The sequence below is a fragment of the Ovis canadensis genome, chromosome 1, assembly GCF_042477335.2.
Source record: "Ovis canadensis isolate MfBH-ARS-UI-01 breed Bighorn chromosome 1, ARS-UI_OviCan_v2, whole genome shotgun sequence".
Classification (NCBI taxonomy): Eukaryota; Metazoa; Chordata; class Mammalia; order Artiodactyla; family Bovidae; genus Ovis; species Ovis canadensis.
The window spans coordinates 93,610,657-93,629,205 of NC_091245.1; the positions used below are offsets into that span (position 1 = coordinate 93,610,657).

The 18,549-nt window shown below is 49.4% G+C and overlaps 1 protein-coding gene across 2 annotated transcripts in view; it reads left to right on the plus strand.

The window, feature by feature from the left end:
• The first annotated feature begins 1,544 nt into the window (after positions 1 to 1,544).
• The window catches only part of VANGL1 (VANGL planar cell polarity protein 1), a 54,504-nt gene continuing 37,499 nt past the window's right edge, over positions 1,545 to 18,549 (plus strand). Inside the window, exons 1-3 of one of the 2 annotated variants that reach the window (XM_069601524.1) lie at positions 1,545 to 1,736; positions 2,529 to 2,703; positions 12,340 to 12,543. In XM_069601524.1, the coding sequence (XP_069457625.1) occupies positions 12,473 to 12,543 (71 nt within the window). In that variant the 5' untranslated portion in view covers positions 1,545 to 1,736; positions 2,529 to 2,703; positions 12,340 to 12,472. The remainder of the gene's footprint in view (positions 1,737 to 2,528; positions 2,704 to 12,339; positions 12,544 to 18,549) is intronic. The other variant, XM_069601513.1, reaches the window with a different exon arrangement.

The following is an 18,549-nucleotide window of genomic DNA, read 5'->3' on the forward strand; positions in this document are numbered from 1 at the left end:
AAGATGAAAGAGATGTGTTTTTACAAAGCTCTACGTTTCTGCCCCTGAGCACTAATTCAGGTGGAGAGACAACAGGCTTTACCCCTAGGAAGCTGGCTGCCCTCAGGAGACAGGTAGGAGGTTGGCGGGTGGGGGCGGTGGTTGACGCCTTACACCCCTTAGAGTGAACATTAGGGCTGGTGGGCTGGTGGAGCTGTGCGAAGATCACCTACATGGAACATATTATGTCCTCAAGAAATATACATAGGGGAGAGAAAGTGGGTTGGGGAGGATGGGGAAGAGGTGGTGAGGGGAGAGTGAGGGCTTTAGAGACTGAAGTTCCACAACTAAGGCTAGTCCAGCATGGGTGTGTTCCACCACCCAACTGCCCATGCTGCTTCATTAGACACCACCTCTACTGGTGAGCACTGCCGTGGAAACTGCTGTGGGTCCCAGCCAGATTCTGGACTGTCCACATGGATCCCTGACCCTGTCCACCCACACCAGACAACTAAGTAAGAAGAGTGTAAATGCTCCTCTGAATAGTTGGCAACTGTGTAGTGCGTCGAGGGACCAGCCACTTTTCATAATCCTCATCACTATCCCGCAAGGCTGGCTTTATCCTCTTCTCTGCTTTTCAGACAGGGAAACAAAGACTTAGACAGAAACAGACCTGGCTGAATCAGGACTGGAACCTGGGGCTGCCTGCCTTCAGAAGTGTGCTCTTCTAGTAGTTTCTAGGAGACTGGGGTTGGGGGGGCAGTCACCACTCTGTTAAATGGAGGAGGAGGGGTAGAGTTAGCTTTGGGAGCCCATAGGGGGTCTGGGTGTGTATGGTTACATGTGGGGTTATTTCCTGGGCTGTGTGTGAGTTTAAGTGTGAGTGTGTATGTTGTTTGAGATGCATGCATATATGGATATTTGTGGGCTAATTCTTGGAATATGTGTATTTAAGTGTGTATATGTGTATGGAGGGGGGTGGTTTAGTCCCTGGGCTGCTATGCAAATATACTTGTGTTGGGGCTCCAGTGTGCACAAATGGGCTTGAATTTTTGTGTATGATTGTGAGTCTGTGTGTGCGTGAGGGTGTGAGCTTGAGCAAGTGCTGTGCTTAGTTGTTCAGTCCGACTCTCTGCGACTCCATGGACTTAGCCCGCCAGGCTCCTCTGTCCATGGGGGATCTCCAGGCAAGAATACTGGAGTGTGTTGCCATGCCCTCCTCCAGGGGATCTTCCCAATCCAGGGATCGAACCCAGCTCCTCCTCACTGCAGGCGGATTCTTTACCCTCCGACCCATCAGGCAAACCCTTGAACAAGTGGGTAGGGGTCAATCTCTGACCATGTGTCTGTGATGTGTGAATGTGTGTGTGTGTGGTCAGCCCCTGGGGTCTGTGTGAGAACGACTGTGCTTGCGCGAGGGTGTGTGCGTGTGCGTGTGAGTGTGTTCGGGGCGCCGGGCTCCCGGGGGTTGGGGAGACGCCGGCCCGGCCCCGCCCTCCGCTGCAGGTGGGCTGGGCCCGCCGCTCGGCCGGCCGCGCTCGCTGCTCTTGGCTCGCGGCCGCGCCGGGCTCGCAGGGCTGGGCTCGGGCTGCGGGGCGGCGCCGGGACAGGAAGCGGAAAGCAGCAGTGCAGCGGCGGCGGCGGCGGCGGCGGCGGCGGCGGGGCTCTGCCTCTACAGGAGCCCAGCGCAGGCCGCAGAGCCGGGGCCGCTGCGAGCCGAGACTGCGGGCCGCGGCGCCCGCACGGCCGGCGCGGAGGTGAGTCCCGCCGGAGGCCGGCCGCGGCTGAGCGGCAGGCGCGGGGTGCAGACCTTCCGCGGGAAGACGCCCCCACCCGAACCTGGGACCCCGCTAGCCCCTGCGTCCTCCTCCCGCAGCCCCACCCGGGACTCCGACCCCGGTTCACTGCCCTCCCCGTGCCTCTGGCAGGGAGCCCCCTCCCCTCGGACCGCAGCGCGAGCCGTGCTTTCCGGGACCCCAGTCCTCTCCCATCCGCGCGTGGTGCGCCCCTCCCGCTCCGCTCCCCGCGCACCCCACTTTCTCGGTCCGGGCATTCCCTTCTCACGCCTCGGACGCTCCCTTCTCCCCAGACTGTACTTTGGGGTGCGCGTCCCGGCCGGCAGGGAGTGGCCGAGCATTCGTACAGGCACCAGGGCGGAGGAACCCGCCGTTCGAGGCGGGGGCTGGGGCGCCCTGCGCTCCCTGGGAGCCGGGCGCGCTCCGTGGTTCCCACCTCGCTGCGGAGCTCGACCTGGGAACCTCTCGCGCCCGGGGGCCCGCCCGATCCAGGGCCAGAAATCAGCACAGAGCTGGCCTGTGTTTCCACCTCGCTTCCAGAATGGAACCGGCCCAGGAGGCCGGGGGGAGGCGGGGGCGCGAGTCCGGTTGCGCTTCAGAGAGCGCAACAGGCAGGTAGGAGTTTACTTTCAAAAACGCCGGGGTGGAGCAGGAGGTGTCCGGCAAGTCTCTGCCCGAGGCGTCCCGGTTGGAGGCGATCTTACCGCACCGGGGCAGCCTTCGCCACGGGCAGGACCTCATTTCCTCCTACAGGCTTTGAACTGCCCCGAGCAAACGCGTCCAGAGAAGTGTGAAGCTTTCTAAAAATTTAAACGCGTCGGTGTCGGAGGCAGGAGTGGGGCGGAGCCGCGGCCTGGCGGCCGGGAGATGAGCTGGTGAGACTTGGAGCCGAGAAATCCGTGGCTCCGTTTTCACAGCTTCAAACCAGGTAAAAGGCCCACCCGAGAAGGTGTTGTGAGCTCGTTTAGCTGCTCGTGAAGAGACGTTAGAGCGCTTTGTGATGATGATTGTGTAGCTGACACGTGCATTTTGTTAAACCCCTTCGAGGGGGCTGTGGTTGGAAATGCATGTATTTTAAGACACTTATTCCAAAAGCTAGCAAGCTGTAAAGAATCTGGCGTTTTCACTGATGTGTTTATAAATTTTACAAGGTTGCTGGAAAAATATTGTAACTTGTGTCACCAATCAACAATGCTAATTAGCATTCTCCTTCCAGTGGGTGGGTTGTTTGATTACACAGCTCCTAGGCTCTTTAAGTGAGATGGCAGAAACTGTCTGAATCCAGGGAGATGTAATTAGTCATTTTATGAAACCACTAATTAGAGTTTTTAGAGTTGAAGTAAATCAATGTGATATAGTTGGGGCTTTGATTTGTGGGAGGAAACTGTTTATTCTCCAGTTCAAAGAAATAACACTCTTCACCTACCCCATGAGCTTCTAGTATTCCCAGACTTTGGTGTCTCACAATATAATTAGTGAAACAGCTAGTGTGAAATTTTCACTGTTACAGTGTTGGCAGTGTGACTTGGCTGCAACTTAATTTGTAAGTAAAATGGGAGAATTTTAAGAATGGCATATTTGTAAGGACCGCTTGCCAGGCAGTACATGTTTTATTGCCTTGTGTATTTGAGTGAAAGGATGAGACCGTAAAGGAGAGTGCCCTGACCAGGCCACAACGCCTTGTCACCCTGGTCCCATTGGAGATTGAACAAGTGTTGAAAGAGGAAGGTACTCTCCATCCCCCAGTACACACACACACACACCCTGGTTGTGACTCCAGACCTCAGGAGGAGTTGGTTTGCACAGGCGCCTATCAGACTGTATTTGAAAAGGCAGTTTCCACCTTTGGGCTGTGAGCGCCGCAGCAGTTAGAACTATTTCAGATTCATTTCATTTTTCCTGTACTTTCCACAGTGCTTGGGACACTGAACCTGTGAATAGGAGTTGAAATTGCAGAAATCTTTGTAGGTTATGTGTGGTTTGGGACAGTTTATGATTGTTGCCTACCCTCCTCTCTGAAAATAAGCAATTCTGATAATTGCTATATTGCTGTATAGTTTCTATAGTTAAGAGCAGGTTCTGGAGTTAGACTCTCAAGAGTTCAAGGCCCGGCTCCAGCGTTTACCCGGTGTGTGACTGGTTTTCTTAACTGTAACAGAAAATTAATATTTTTTTCTCCCATATAAGTCTTGTTCTGAGGATTAAGTGAAATATAACAGGCAAATGACTGAAAGCAGTTCCTGACACATCAGAGGCACTCGACTAACTTTGAGCCATTAGATTCTTTATGGCCGTCTTCTCTCTATAAAGTGAACTAGCTGTGGTTAGGTGACTAGCTGGGTATGGGTATATGATTAGAGCTTCGTTCTATGCCATTTTCCAGAAGGTGGACCCAACAGGATTAGGTGGACGTGGGGCTGGCCCATGTTTCTGGTTGTGGCTTAGGGCTCACCCAAAGCCTGATGAAAAGGTACATGTGTCTTCTGCCGCAGTGTGCTTCCATCCCAATGAATCCATTCCCTTCTGAATCCCACTTATTGGACAGCAGTTGTTGGACCTGGCACCACTGGATTTACAGAGGAGGTAGTAAATGTTTATGAAATGTGTTTTTCTGAAGCTTAAAAATCTGGCAGGGGACAAGGGGGTCACTTGATAACAAATGTACATCGTAAGAATTCCAGCCATGTAAACCATTCACAGCTCTGCAGAAATTTATACCCAGCTACTGGGAGTGTTTCAGAGGTAATTGATGACTGGAGCCAAGAGCAATTATTTGAAGAAGATGAGTTGAAATCATTGGCAAGACAGGTACAGTGAGGTTGACATTTTCTTTCCTTGTGAATAGTGGCCCAGAATCACTTTTTCATAAGAGCCCTGTTGAAGAATCACTGGATTTGTTGCAAATACACCAGTCCCTCTGATTCCCACATCGGTGACCTGGATGATGTGTTATGCTTTATAGACCCCAGGTTCAGTAAAATACTTCTTTCTACCCTCCCTTACAATCGTGAGTTCCTCCAGATAAACCCGATAAAACACACAGTTTTCTCTGATACTCACTTCTAACCTGGGAACAGTAAAAGACGACCTGCAAGGAACAGAATGGAAATCAATAAATTAGTTAACTGTAGCTAACGGTATCCATTAAGGGTAGATGGCTCAGATGGTAAAGAATCTGCCTGCAATACAGGAGACGTGAGTTCAATCCCTGGGTTGGGAAAATTCCATGGAGAAGGGAATGGCAACCCACTCCAGTATTCTTGCCTGGAGAATTCCCATGGACAAAGGAGCCTGGGGGGGTGACTGTCCATGAGGTCCCAAAGAGTCGGACACGACAGCAGTAACACTAAAGGTAGACTCAAGTGGACCAGAAACATACACATAGGTTTAATGAAAATGATACAGCAGTCATGTGCCTTCTAAAAGTTTTCCTTCCAATGGAAGGAATTTAGATTTACTAAGTAGTAATTAATACCTATCAAAGAGTTGACTCATTGGAAAAGACCCTGATGCTGGGAGGGATTGGGGGCAGGAGGAGAAGGGGATGACAGAGGATGAGATGGCTGGATGGCATCACCGACTCGATGCACATGAGTTTAGGAATTGGTGATGGACAGGGAGGCCTGGCTTGCTGCAGTCCACGGGGTTGCAAAGAGTTGGACACGACTGAACTGAACTGAATACCTATCCTGTACCAGGCGCTAGTCTGAAAGATTACGAATGATCTCATTTAACCCATCTTGAGCCTGTAAGGTAAGCAAAATATAATTCTGTTGTTATAATTAGGGAAACAAGCACAGAAAGGTTAAGTAACTTAATCTGAGGTCACATAGCTGATAAGGAACAGAGCCAGGATTTGAGCAGTAACGATCTAACTGCAGAACCTGTGCTCATGGCTTATCCTCTGTAAAAGAAAAGTTGACTCTAAACAAAATATCTAAATTACCCTTTTCCTCGTGAGTAATTAAAAATGGGTACCTTGAGAAAAATGTTAGCTTGAAAACAATAAAAATTATAAATGCCATAAATCCTTTAGAGTTCTGTATATGATAAAAAACAAAATATTCAAAGTAATGCACACAGTATATGTAAACACAGTTGCAGCAGAAACCTCTTTCCCTTGGAAATACATCCAGTGCAGAAGGAGCGGGATGGCTCTTTAAATTCAGCGTGTGTCTTTGTACCCCTTGCAAGGTAACCGTCCAAACCCAAGTTCACTTAATTACTTCATAGCTCTAGGCAGAGCTGTTGATGTTTTTATGATTTCGTTTTCTGAGAAGGTTAGCTTATGTTTACCACTGTCATTACCATAGTGTATTATTTCCCTCTTATGATTTTCTGATCACTGTGTTTTCCTTTTAAGTAGGAGTCACGTATATTTTATGTAAGTGAACATGGCTTTAGGGGCAGATAAAGAATCCCATGCAGGAGATGGACTCGGACTCGGTTTCTCCTGAGTCTGCCCAGGTAGGAGATGTGAGAGACTCAGGTTCTGTGCCTGGGTCAGGAAGATCCCATGGAGTAGGAGATGGCAAACCCACTCCAATATTCTTGCCATGGACAGAGGAGCCTGGCAAGCTACAGTCCATGTGGTTGCAAAGAGTCAGACATGACTGATTGGCTGAACACACACACACACTTCAAAGCCACTGATCCCCATTTTGCTTTTAACAAAGGGTGGTGAAGAACATTCTCTGCTGCTGTTGCCGGGGAATTCCAGATTTACAGTGCTGCCCTCCTGCCCCCCTGAGATGTGGCTTGATGAGCACTGAGCCCTATCCTGTTGTTAGCCTCCAGTTCCCAGAAGGGATAAGTGACAGGAGGGGGAGGCAGAGAACTAATACTGATTCTTACTCAAAGTATCTGGAATATAACCTTTGCTGGTGAGAGAGACTTGTGTGAGCAGCAGGGCACCTCCACTCTCGGCGGTTCAGCTGTCACTGTGGGATCTAATCTCTGCATCTTTCCCTCTGTTGTAAAATTGAGGACTTAAAATAGATGACCTCTAAGGTTTCTTCTGCATGAGTCTGTGGCCTCCACATCTTGCTATCTGCCACCAGAACCCTTCCTTCCTTCAGCGTGCGTTACTGAGAGCCTGGTGTGCTCCAGGGATTGAAGAGACAGTCATGAAAGAGGCCCCGCCCTTGTGGAGCGTCCTGTCTCTCCAGGAGCCAGTCCCTGTGTAACTGAAAACCAGGACGTCAAGGAGAAGTACAGGGAGTTGAGATTGGAGGATCAGGGAAGGCTTCTTGAAAGAAGCCATATTTCATTTGAGAGGGATTGGTAGGAACTGGGTGGAATGAGGTGGGTGAAGAGTTGGTAGAGTGTATACACTGAGGCTGCAGAAAGGCATGGTGCCTTAGAGCAGGGGTCTCCGACCTCTGGGATCTAATGCCTGATGACCTGAGTTGGAACTGATGTAATAGTAATAAAGTATAATGTGAAATAGTAATAGAAATAGTGTGCACCGTAGACGTCATGCCCTTGAACCATCCTGCAACCAACCCTGCCCCCAGTTCCATGGAAAACTGGTCTTCCATGAAACCAGTCCCTGATGTCAAAAAGACTGGGGACTGCTGCCTTAGAGGACCTTAGAAAGAGAAGGAAGGCCAAGAAGGAGATATGGGCAGGGCCTGGCTGACCAAGTGAAAAGTTTTGTGTTTTATTCGAAGCGTAGCAGAACGCCATGGAAGGGTTTCAAGCAGGGAAACAACATCCACACTGTGACCTGAGAGATCGCTCTGGCTGCTGTCCAGGCAGCGCCAGCCAGAATCTGGGTCTTGTCAGGGGTCAGCATGATGGAGGCACAGTTTCTGCATTCCAAGGATCCACATTTACACCTTTTTATGACCCTATCCCATTCAGGCTAGTGCAGAGCCTATTGGTTTATTACCCAGGGAACCTGATCCCTTTTCATTACTTAATCTTCCCGATAAGGCATCCCCCTCTGACCTTATCTGAGGTCTGCTAATTTCTTGTGCATACAAGGGAACTATCTTCTAAATGCATTGCTGCAAAGATAAGCTTCAGGATGTGTTTTTCTGTTAACCATACCGAAGCTCTTATGTTGGCTTTTGAAATGAGTTCACTCTGGATTGTGTCAGTTTGCCTTTGGCTGCTGCTTCTTAATCCTCACTGAGATCTTGAAAAAAAATTGATAACTGATAGAAACTGTGATGTAGAAGGGGCCCGAGTTCTGTAGAACCTGGATTCTGTGAGGAAACCTGCAGGCTTTGTAATAGTTTAGCCCTGTGTCCCCAGAGCCTGGAGGAAGTGGGTGGCTGAGAACCAGAAGAGTGAAGGGTGGACCCCAGGGGACAGAGGGCACTTAGTGACAGTGAAATATGTGGGATGAGAGGGAGAGGAAGTTATGAAAATGGTGCCGGGTTGGCTCTGTAGGGCCAGTAGGGTGACTGTACAACTCCAGTGAAGGAAATTGAAAAGAATAGGCCAGAGCGCTGGAGAGCATCTTGGGGGTGATGATAATCCCACGTGGAGCAAGAGGGGTCTAAGTAGGAAATGCGAGTGTGTGTGTGCTCAGTTGCTGAGTTGTGTTTTGGTGACCCCATAAGCTGTACCCCCACCAGGCTTCTCTTTCCAGGCAAGAATACTAGAGTGGGTTGCCATTTCCTACTCCAGGGATTCTTCCCGGCCCAGGGATCGAACCCGAGTCTCCTGCGTTGGCAGGTGGATTCTTTACTACTACACCACCTGGAAAACAAGTAGGAAATGTGCCCTGGGGATTTATCCTTTCAGTAAGTATCTATTGGGTACTTCTTATGTTCAGTGTATCCCAGGAGCTTATCCTAGAGTAAATCCATAGATGGAGGAGAATAATGGGAGAGATTTTTTTGGAGGGGGCGGGGGGGCTGTGCCCTGTAGCAAATGGGATCTTTGTTCCTTGACCAGGTATCGAACCTGAGCTCCCTGCATTGAAGCTCAAGAGTTTTAACCACTGGGTCAGCAGGGAAGTCCCATAATGGGCAAGTTTTGAGACTTAAGGGATGATGGGGGAGGGGGAAGGTGCATGGGAGAAGTAGTAGCATAAACATTGTCGCCTTGGAGGAGGACAGGCAACAGAGAGCTCTGTGAGGGCAGCCGTGTGCCGTGGACTGCTGTCATTGCTGTGCCCCAGCAGCACCTAGTAGGTCTCTTATGGCCCCACTAAACATGGAGGCGGATGAATGAATACATGGCATAAGAAGGTCGGGGGAAGGAGAACAAGGAAGGGACCTTTGGATCTGGCTCATGGCAAACTGTGGCATCATGGATAGCATCACCAACTCAATGGACATGAGTTTGAGCAAACTCAGGGAGATAGTGGAGGGCAGAGGAGCCTGGCACGCTGCAGTCCATGGGGTCACAAAGAGTTGGACACAACTTAGTGACTGAACAACAGCAACAATCGGTGGCCAACTTAGAGCTGTTTCAGTGGAGTGTCGAGGATGGAGAATTGGGGTGACGAGGGAGGGGATGGCAGGATCTACAGATCACCCCTTTGATAAGTATAGGCAGGTATTGTCTGGAGAGAAACCAGACAAGGGCAGCTGGTAGACTAGAGGTAAAGCCCTCCCGCTAAGGGCACTTGGGAGCCCATGATTTCCTCTGCGGGACATGCCCGGAGTTGCTTTATTGGACGGCTGGAGGTTTTAATGAGGATGAAGGATGACGTCCTTTTGCAGAAGGACAGGGGGAATAAAACTTGGGTTAGCATGTGCCAGAGACTTTATTTTGGGAGCTTCCAAAATAAATTGTAAATCAGTGCTTACAACAACCCTAGGAAGAGACTGCATTAAGTCTCTCTCTTTTTTTTTTTTTTTAAACCCAGGGGAGGTAAATTCACAGAGGGGAGCGTCTGTCACACTGTGTCATGGCCAGGAAATGTGAATAGGATCAGCCCAGGTCTTTGGAGCCTGGGGTGCCTGCCTCTGAGACACCTCGGCAGCATTTAGCCGGAAATAGCTAGAAGCTGGCATGGAAAGGAGACTCAAGAGTTCTGGGTTGAAGGGCAAAAAAAAAAAAAAGAAAAAAAGCATAGACATTGTGGATGGTCAGTTCAGAATGTAGGAGATGGCAGTCAGGTTTCTGGGCCAAGCAGCCTGGTATGAGAACCTGCAGGTTAGCAGAGAGCTGGGTGAAAGGCCTTCGGGGAAAGAGGCTTATTCAAGGGCAGGTCTGGAGATTTTGGCTCACCTTTTAAGGCTGATGTCTGGCAGGTATGAAGCAGAACAAGCAACAAGGAAGCAGAAAGGAAGTGAGAGTCTGAGGTGCTGAAAGCTCATCGAAACTTACTGAATCTGCTGAGAGGCAGAGTAGGGAGAAAAAATGGGTGAGCTGATTCTTGAAGTCTTCTGCAAAAGTAGGGGTAGGTCCAAAAGCAAAAGTATTTTAAAAATGCCCACGGTGGGTTTTTTCCCCCACACTGATTCTTTACAGTCATCTCACAAAATAGGCCACTTTATTTCCACTTTATGGATGGGGAGCCTGAGATTCCGAGGGGCTTAGTAAGCTTACCTGGGTGGACCTAGTGCTGTCTGGCTGCAGGTGAACACAGGTACTCACTCTGGCCTGCTCCTTTCCCAGCCTTTCTCTTACTGAGAGGGACATGGAGAGCTGCCAGGTGGAGGACTGTCACAGGAGTCCTGAGAACCACAGCTGCCCTTTATCTGGCACATCGGAGTGGTTCTGGGTGCAATCACAGTTGTAGCTTGTTCGTTTCTCGAATGCCCTTTTATTGACGTTTTACAGATGCGGCTTTTTCCGTGCATGCTAAGTCACTTCAGTCATGTCCGACTCTTTGTGACCCCATGGACTGTAGCCCACCAGGCTCCTCTGTCCATGGGGAATCTCCAAGCAAGAATACTGGAGTGGGCTGCCATGCCCTCCTCCTGGGGATCTTCCCAACCCAGGGGGTCAAACCCAGGTCTCCCGCATTGCAGGCGGATTCTTTACCAGCTGAGCCACCAGGGAAGCCCCCAGCTGAGGGTAGTGATGGTATTTGCAGCTCCTTTGTTTTTTCCTAACACTTATCTCACTGGCTCTGTTTGCCGTGTCAACTCACGAGGGTCACTGGAAGAAGGAGCCCTGAGGGGCGGAGACCAGCTCTGGAATGAAGGCTGTAGAGCTCCTTTTTGTCTCGAAGTAAAGGTTTTTGACATGCGGGGCTCAGGAATGTACTTGGAAATGTTTCCAATTTATTTTTATTGCGTAGCAGTGTCTAATGAAAGTGTGGCAAAAGACCCAGGAGCCTGCAACAAACAAACCACCTGCTTTCATTTTCTGATGTTCCCTCATCCTCGTCCTTACACAAGCAGTCTTGTCATCCAGTCGCTCAGTCGTGTCCGACTCTGTGACCCCATGGACTGCAGCATACCAGGCTTCTCTGTCCTTTACTCTCTCCTGGAGTTTGCTCAAGTTCATGTTCATTGAGTCAGTGATGCTGTCTAACCATCTCATCCTCTGTGATTGTAACTGGAGTGTAGATTTCAAAGTCTGTCTACAATGCTATATGTAGCCTGCTTTTTTTTTTTTTTTAATGTATTTCTTTGGCTGCATTGAGTCTCGTTTGTGGCACATGGGATCTTTAATTGTGGTATGTGGGATCTTAGTTTCCCATCCAGGGAGTGAACCAGGGCCTCCAGTGTTGGGAGTGTGGAGTCTTAGCCACTGTACCACTAGGCAAGTCCTGTAGCCTGCTTTTAAAATTTAGATCATATAAACTTCTATTCTTTGTAATTATCATTCTAAACAGCTTTATGATATTTCTTCGGGCTTCCTTAGGGTCTCACTGGTAAAGAATCCGCCTGCCAGTGCAGGAGATGCGGGTTTGTTTCCTGGATTGGGAAGATTCCCTGGAGAAGGAAATGGCAACCCACTCCAGTAGTCTTGCCTGGGAAATGGCATGGACAGAGGATCCTGGGGGTCCTCTGTGGAGGACCATGGAGTCACAGAAGAGTCGGATATGACTTAGCGACTAAACAGCAACAACAGTGATATTTCTTTGGGTGAATGACTCATGTTTCCCTTACCAGTTCCTCCTTTTGGGGAGCATTGAGAGTGTTTCTAGCTTTTCACTATTATAGGCAATGTGCTAATAATAGTTTTTCTTTTAAAAAGAGAAATTCTAGAAGTTTGCATTCCTGGATTAAAGAATTGAGAACTTTTTTTTTTTTTTCCATTGGCTTTAGGAAACTGTGAGCAAATGGCTTACAGGCTGCTTCCCTGGGTGTTGTTTTGTAACCGCCACACTGACAGTGGGGGCTGGACATGGCGTCTCAGGCCTGGAAGCCCGGCTGCCCGGGCTGTGTCCTGGAGATGGCCCGGGGCCAGGTCTCTCCCACTTCCGGTTTACTGCTGCTGCAGAGGGGTGTGGCTTGCCTCCGCCCACCTGTCCCCCTCCCAGACACCTGAGCGGAGCATTTGACACCCTGGAGCCTCACCCTTGCTCATGTGTTCCACAGCAGAGATCCCAGAGTGGAGGTTGCCACTGTCGTTTATCTTCCAATTTAACTTCCTCGAGGTTGGCTTTATCTTTTTTGTTTGTTTGTTTTTCTCATTTTCCCAGAATTTGTTCCAGTCGGAGTGACTCCTTGATTCCCAGGCCCTTTGAGGTCTGAGGAGTCCCGTAGGTGAAATTCTCTCTACCTCTAAGGAGAAACAGTACCTGCTCCTGCAGCGAGAGCAAGCCCTCCATTGCTATGGATACCGAATCCACGTATTCTGGATATTCTTACTATTCAAGTCATTCGAAAAAATCTCACAGACAAGGGTATGTAAGCTCTTGCTTGTTCCACTTTTCCTCTGGGGGCAGAGTTTGCAGGTTTCTCGGGCTTCCTGGACTCCCTTTCACAATCCCCCTGGGGGGCAGCCGGCACTGGAGTTTCAGTCCACTGGTGCCTGAGAAGCTGAGCTTTCAGAACCTTTTAACATGCTTTGGGAGGAACGGCACCACCAATTTACATTTTATAGCCACCATTACCGTTGATGACCTTCGCTTCTCACAACTGATTTTAAATTAAAGTTGCTCCCTTCAGTGGAAATGTTTTTCATTTCTAAGTACTTCTCCAAGATGACAATTCTCCCAAAAGCTTTACCAAGAATCTAAGTGAAAGTTTTATTAAAAAAAAGAAAAAGTGTTAATTTGTCGCTTCTTACCCAGAGCTGCCGACTCATGGTCCATTATGCCCTTGCTTGTGAGGTTTATCCACTGAAGTGGCAGGTTGGCAGGCTTGGCCTGGTGCCTAACGCATTTCTCTGTCTCTGACTCATCTTCCCAGTGAACAGGCCTGGGTTTTGGACATCTGACCTGGGTAATGGGGGGTGCCAAATTTCCCCTCCTCTGTACAGAATGAACAGGTCTGTGCTGGTGTTCCTGGGGCCTGCCGTGTTCCAGACCTGCAGAATGGTGAGGAAATGAGCGAGTGAAGAGGTAGTACCAGGCCAGTGAAGAGTGCAGTTGAAACAGTCATAGTGCTGCCTCTTACTTAGACCCCTCATCTGTAAAATGGGGAGAGCAGTTCCCTCCTCACAGGGCTGTGGGGAGGATTAAATCAGATGATGCCTGTGAAGCATTTAACCCAGCACACAGTAGGCCACTCACCAGTGCCTGGATTTATGCTATCAATGGCCCTGGCATTTCAGCACCACATTTGAAGGCCCCAGTTGACCCCAGTCCATAGACCCAGGGAAGAGCTAGGAATGGTGATTGTAGTGGGGTTTCCCTGACTGAGCAGTTCCCCATACAGGCAGCTAAGTGCAGAGCAGGATTTCGTTTTGTGAAACAGCAGTATGCCACATGTATCTAATTGACTTATTTATTTGTGAGTCCATACGGATCTACACGCGCAGAAAGAGGTCTAGAAGGGTAGTGTCCAAGCTGCCCCAAGTGGTCCTCCACAGGGAAGGGGTCCACACAGGATGGTGACTGATGGGCACTTAGATGCTTTATCTTTCTACACTTGTTCAGTCTTTTATAAGCGTATACATTTTGCGATTAAAAATACAAATAGAATAAAAATGTAAAGGACCTTCGAAGATTAATAACATGAGAAAATATATATGAGGCCATGTTACTAAAAACCAAGATTCAAAACTTTGCACTTTATAATAGGTATATATTCTTACGATGAATGGTAACACATAGTTTGTGTGTGTGTTTTAAACTTTCATTATTTTCCGAATTTCATGTATTGCTCTTACAATCATAATAATCTGGGGAAAAGAAGTAAATGAGCTTGTGCTGGAACCCAGGCAAGACTTTCTAGTCAGCATGGGAAACAGAAAGAAGCGCGGCTGAGTGAGGCCAGAGCCCAGATCCTGGGAAAGTCAGGAACCCTCTGGTGAGAAAAATTTAATCACCAATTTCAATCAGTGGGTAAACATATCAGATTTGTTCTAAAATACCAGAAACAGCTGTTTAAAAATATCCACTCTTTGAACTTAACCGGGAAAAGCAGTTCCCCTGTCAGTGTGCCAAGCTTCCCTGTCCTGCACTGTGAGGAGCGGAGTGGGAATCTGGGGTTCTCTGGGTGCTTGGAGATGAGTAAAGCAGGGGTGTCTTGCAGGGTTCCAAGGAGAAGCCGTCTCTGGCCTCCTTCATCTGCACTCATGTCCCATCCCAACACTCATTGCTCTGTGTTCCCTCAGCCCCTGGGGGCCCCCAGAAATTGATACTGTAGTGCTCCTGTGGTAACTTCAAGAGACTATAACTTTCCATGAAAATAGCACACACAACTCTGAGTACCTTCTTGGACCCCTGCAGAAAGCGCTCGGCAAATGATAATACAAGCTGAGACTTTTAATACTTTAATCAGGGATGTTGCTGAATGCCTACTCAGGAGGGCTCTGGGTGAGAGATGACCACTGGAGATTTATAGGTGTGCTCCCTGGTGTCTTTAGAAAAACCACAGCCGCTGAGATGACTCCCATGACAGGGCATAGTGACTGTGGGGTGGAGGTTGTAATCCGTAGATAGTAGGTGTCAGGGGTCCTTTGTCTGGGTGTAAATGGTATTGAACAGTCATAGTAGCCCTCCAAAGGCATGCCCTGTTCCCAGCAGAGGGTAGTGTATCAGCGGGGAGTATCCCTGTGAAGGCTGCCTTGCTCAGCGATTTGCATGGCAGAGTAGGAAAGGAGTGGGACCGTGCTCTTTGGGAATCTTCGTAGAACTCTCAGAGAGGAATAATGAAGGGCAACGAACTTGATATGCTTGATGACACTGAGATCATCTTTGAGTACTGGCAGAGTTCCAAGCAGATGACAGATGACTTCTTCCAACAAAGAAGCTAGTGGTCTGGTTTTTTGATACCTCCAGAGGATATCCAGTTAACCTGCTGGGAAAATGATGCAGGCTCCAGCCGACCTCACCTAACCTTCAGGTTTAGAGCACCAGTTCCTCGAGCTCAGTGCAGCAGCTTCCACTGCTGTCCACGACCACTCTGAGAGAGCCTGTTAAGATCCTGGGTCATGGCTGCCCATCCTCACAGCAGCCCTTAAACGGTGGGAGGGGGGACCCCTGCTCAACAGGTGATAACACTGAGATGCAGAGACAGAGCATTATTTGCCTGAAGTTATGAGGTTGGTGGAGAAGGCAATGGCACCCCACTCCAGTACTCTTGCCTGGAAAATCCCATGGACGGAGGAGCCTGGTGGGCTGCAGTCCAGGAGGGTCACTAAGAGTCGGACACGACTGAGCAACTTCCCTTTCACTTTTCACTTTCATGCATTGGAGAAGGAAATGGCAACCCACTCCAGTGTTCTTGCCTGGAGAATCCCAGGGACGAGGGAGCTTGGTGGGCTGCTGTCTATGGGGTTGCACAGAGTCGGACACGACTGAAGTGACTTAGCAAATGAGGTTGGTCGGGACCCTCAGGTTTCAGGCCCCATTTCTTACTGCTTTGCAAGCCATGCTTTTCTCCCTGGGCCATGCACAGTGGATAGCAGCAGGAATAACTGGTAGGGAAACAAGGCCTGGAGGGTCAGCCCTGGGCCTGATGTGTAAAATGCATTGTCCAATAGAGGCTGCCAGAGCGTAGGCGGAGTGGTCCTTTTGTTCCGAGGCCACTTCAGAGTCAGTCTCTGCTGTGCCCGGCCCTCCCACCCAAGAGGAAGCAGCCAGCCAGGCCCTGCAGTCGGTGGAGAGAAAGGACAGGTAGTGGGTGGTGGTAGAGAAGGAAAGGGAGGAGTAACCGGTGGGGCCGGCTTTCCCCCAAATAGAAGTAGACAAACACCAGAAATAGAACCAAGTCATCTTCCCAGGAAATACCGATTGTAAGTGGGAATGGTCTGGGGCTCAATGGGGATTCTGACTGGAGTGAGAGAGACTTTACAGCACCCTCCCAGAGCTCAGCTCTAGGATCGCCTAAACACATGCGTTTGCACACGCACACACCTGCAGGTACAGACAGATGCCTGGCCTCCAACGTGTTATTGCTTGCCCCCCCATCCCTGACTTATCTTTACTCAGTACAGGCAGATGCTCCATGGAGACAGGCTCAGAGATAAAGATACAAGGATTCCTGTGGCTCACACACCTGCCCAGCAAAGGTGTGTGGGGGATCAAGACAACTCAGGTGGAGCTGGAAAGACACCCAGTGCTCTTGTGTTTGAAAGACCCTTTCAGTGGTTTGCTAGCCTACCCCACGTCTCCTGTTTCTTTTAGACATGGTAAACTGATGGTCTTCACCACTGTGTGTGTGGGGGGGGGTGCTCTCCCGTAGGTACTTGGCACGTCCTTGACATCACAGCAGTTAACACTCTAGGGATGAAAGTTTGGGTACCAATGCAGTGAGGCAGCCATACTGGGCTCATAGCTCTGCATTCTGGAAAGTCTGTATGGCAGCATTTTTGCTGGACTTCTCTAAGTAATCCAGGCTCAGGCACCTTCCCAGAGCAGTCATTCAGGACCAGTGATTTTTACAAAAGCTGTACAACAGGTCTTGCTCCCTCAACAAGGACCAGTGTGATGCGCAGCCCACATTGAGTTGATAGGGTAAGCTTTCTATTGGCCCCTTACTTGACAGCAGATGGAAAGCTCTTGGTTCTGGACCCAGTGCAGAGTGTCCTGAGTCCCACTCCCAGCCTCATCCACTTAATGCTGTTTTATTGTAGAAGCCACACTGTACATTGTATAGCTAAGCATTGCATTCACGGCTCCCATTATCAGGCCCTCGCCATATACAGGGCATTTCACAAACAGGGCGATTAAGTGGTAAGTTATTCCACCTACCTCCTCCCTGAGCAGCATTTGGGTGGGAGAGCCTTGAGCAGTTTCCTGCATCCTAATCAGCTGGGACTGCTGATGAAAAGGGCAGATTCCTGTTGTCTCTCTGCTCCAGACTATTTCTCTGGGGTGGGGCCAGCGAATCTGTACTTAGCCTGCACCGCAGGTGGCTTGTCTGTACATTCAACTCTTGAGAAGCACTGGTTTAGGGTTTCGGTCTTGGAGGATGAGAAACCTTCTGGGGGTTATCAGACAATAGTTCCTATTTGGTTTAGCTCTGCTGCTACCAGGGGAATTGTAGAGATCGCTTCTCCTTTGGGAACTGTTGGGGCCTTTAAAAACCAGACTAGGCCCACTGGGGTCAAGTCGAGGGATGGCTGGCCCCCCAAGAGGCTGTTTCCAACCCTGAGTGGTTCCCTGTCCACTTCTGGCCCTAGTGGTGTTCAGGCTGCAGGAACTGGCACACAGTGAAAGAATTTTGATTGCTGGTGGAATTTGTGCTGTCACAGGATTTGACCTGTGGGCCCAGTGAATAGATAGATGGGTCAGGGGAGCACGTGACTTGGCAGATGGCAGGACAGTGATAGATGTGAGAGCCGTTGGGGAAAGTGGGAACAGAGCGAGAAGAGGAGGTGCCTTGGTCTGGTCTGGCTGAGGTGGGGCCCCAGGGAACAGTGATTCCAGACTTAGTCTAAACAGCTCGTTCTAAGACTGACCAGACACATGGGAAATCACTCCCAAATCTCTTATTGTTTCTCACAGTGAGTCCTTTTGAAGTGGTTGTCTTTGGCAGGCCAGAGTGTTGGGCACACCACTTTGTGTTCTCCAAGGTCAGGGTCCAGTCATGACTTCTAGAAGTAGCTTCAAAGGCAGATTCCGCAGCTCTGGTAGTTCAAGTTCAGGGTGTGAGAATGAGCATTAGGAATTCGTAGGCTAGAAAATCTTCCATTTGCTCTTCAAATGGTGCAGCATAGTGGGTCTGAATCAAGAGACTGCGTCCACACCCTGCTCTGCCACTTACTCTGACTTTGGGGAGTCACTCAACCTCCATAAGCCTCAGTTGCTTCATGATTAAGATGGCGACAATAATACCACATAGAGCTATTATTGGGATTGAACAAGTTTCAAATAATAAAGCACTTGGTAAGGTGCTCTTTGGTGTCCCTGGGTGGCACAGAGGCAAAGAATCCGCCTGCCATTTCAGGAGACGCAGGAGACATGGGTTCGATCCCTGGGTTGGGAAGATCCCCTGGAATAGGGAATGGCAACCCACTCCAGTATTCTTGCCTGGAGAATTCCATGGACAGAAGAGCCTGGTGGGCTACAGTCCATAGGGCCGTAAGAGTTTGACGTGACTGAGTGAACAAAGTGCCCTGTGCGTTGGGGTAGGGAGCAGAGTGATCGTCAGTGAGACACATCTCTGGATAAACAAAATCTCTTAGCCGTTTCCCTAGTTGCCCAGTTAAAATAAAACATCAGTGTTGATGAGAACACATCTCTTTCTGGACTCTCATTTAGCAGTAGATTGAAATGATAGATTATGCCTTAGGAATT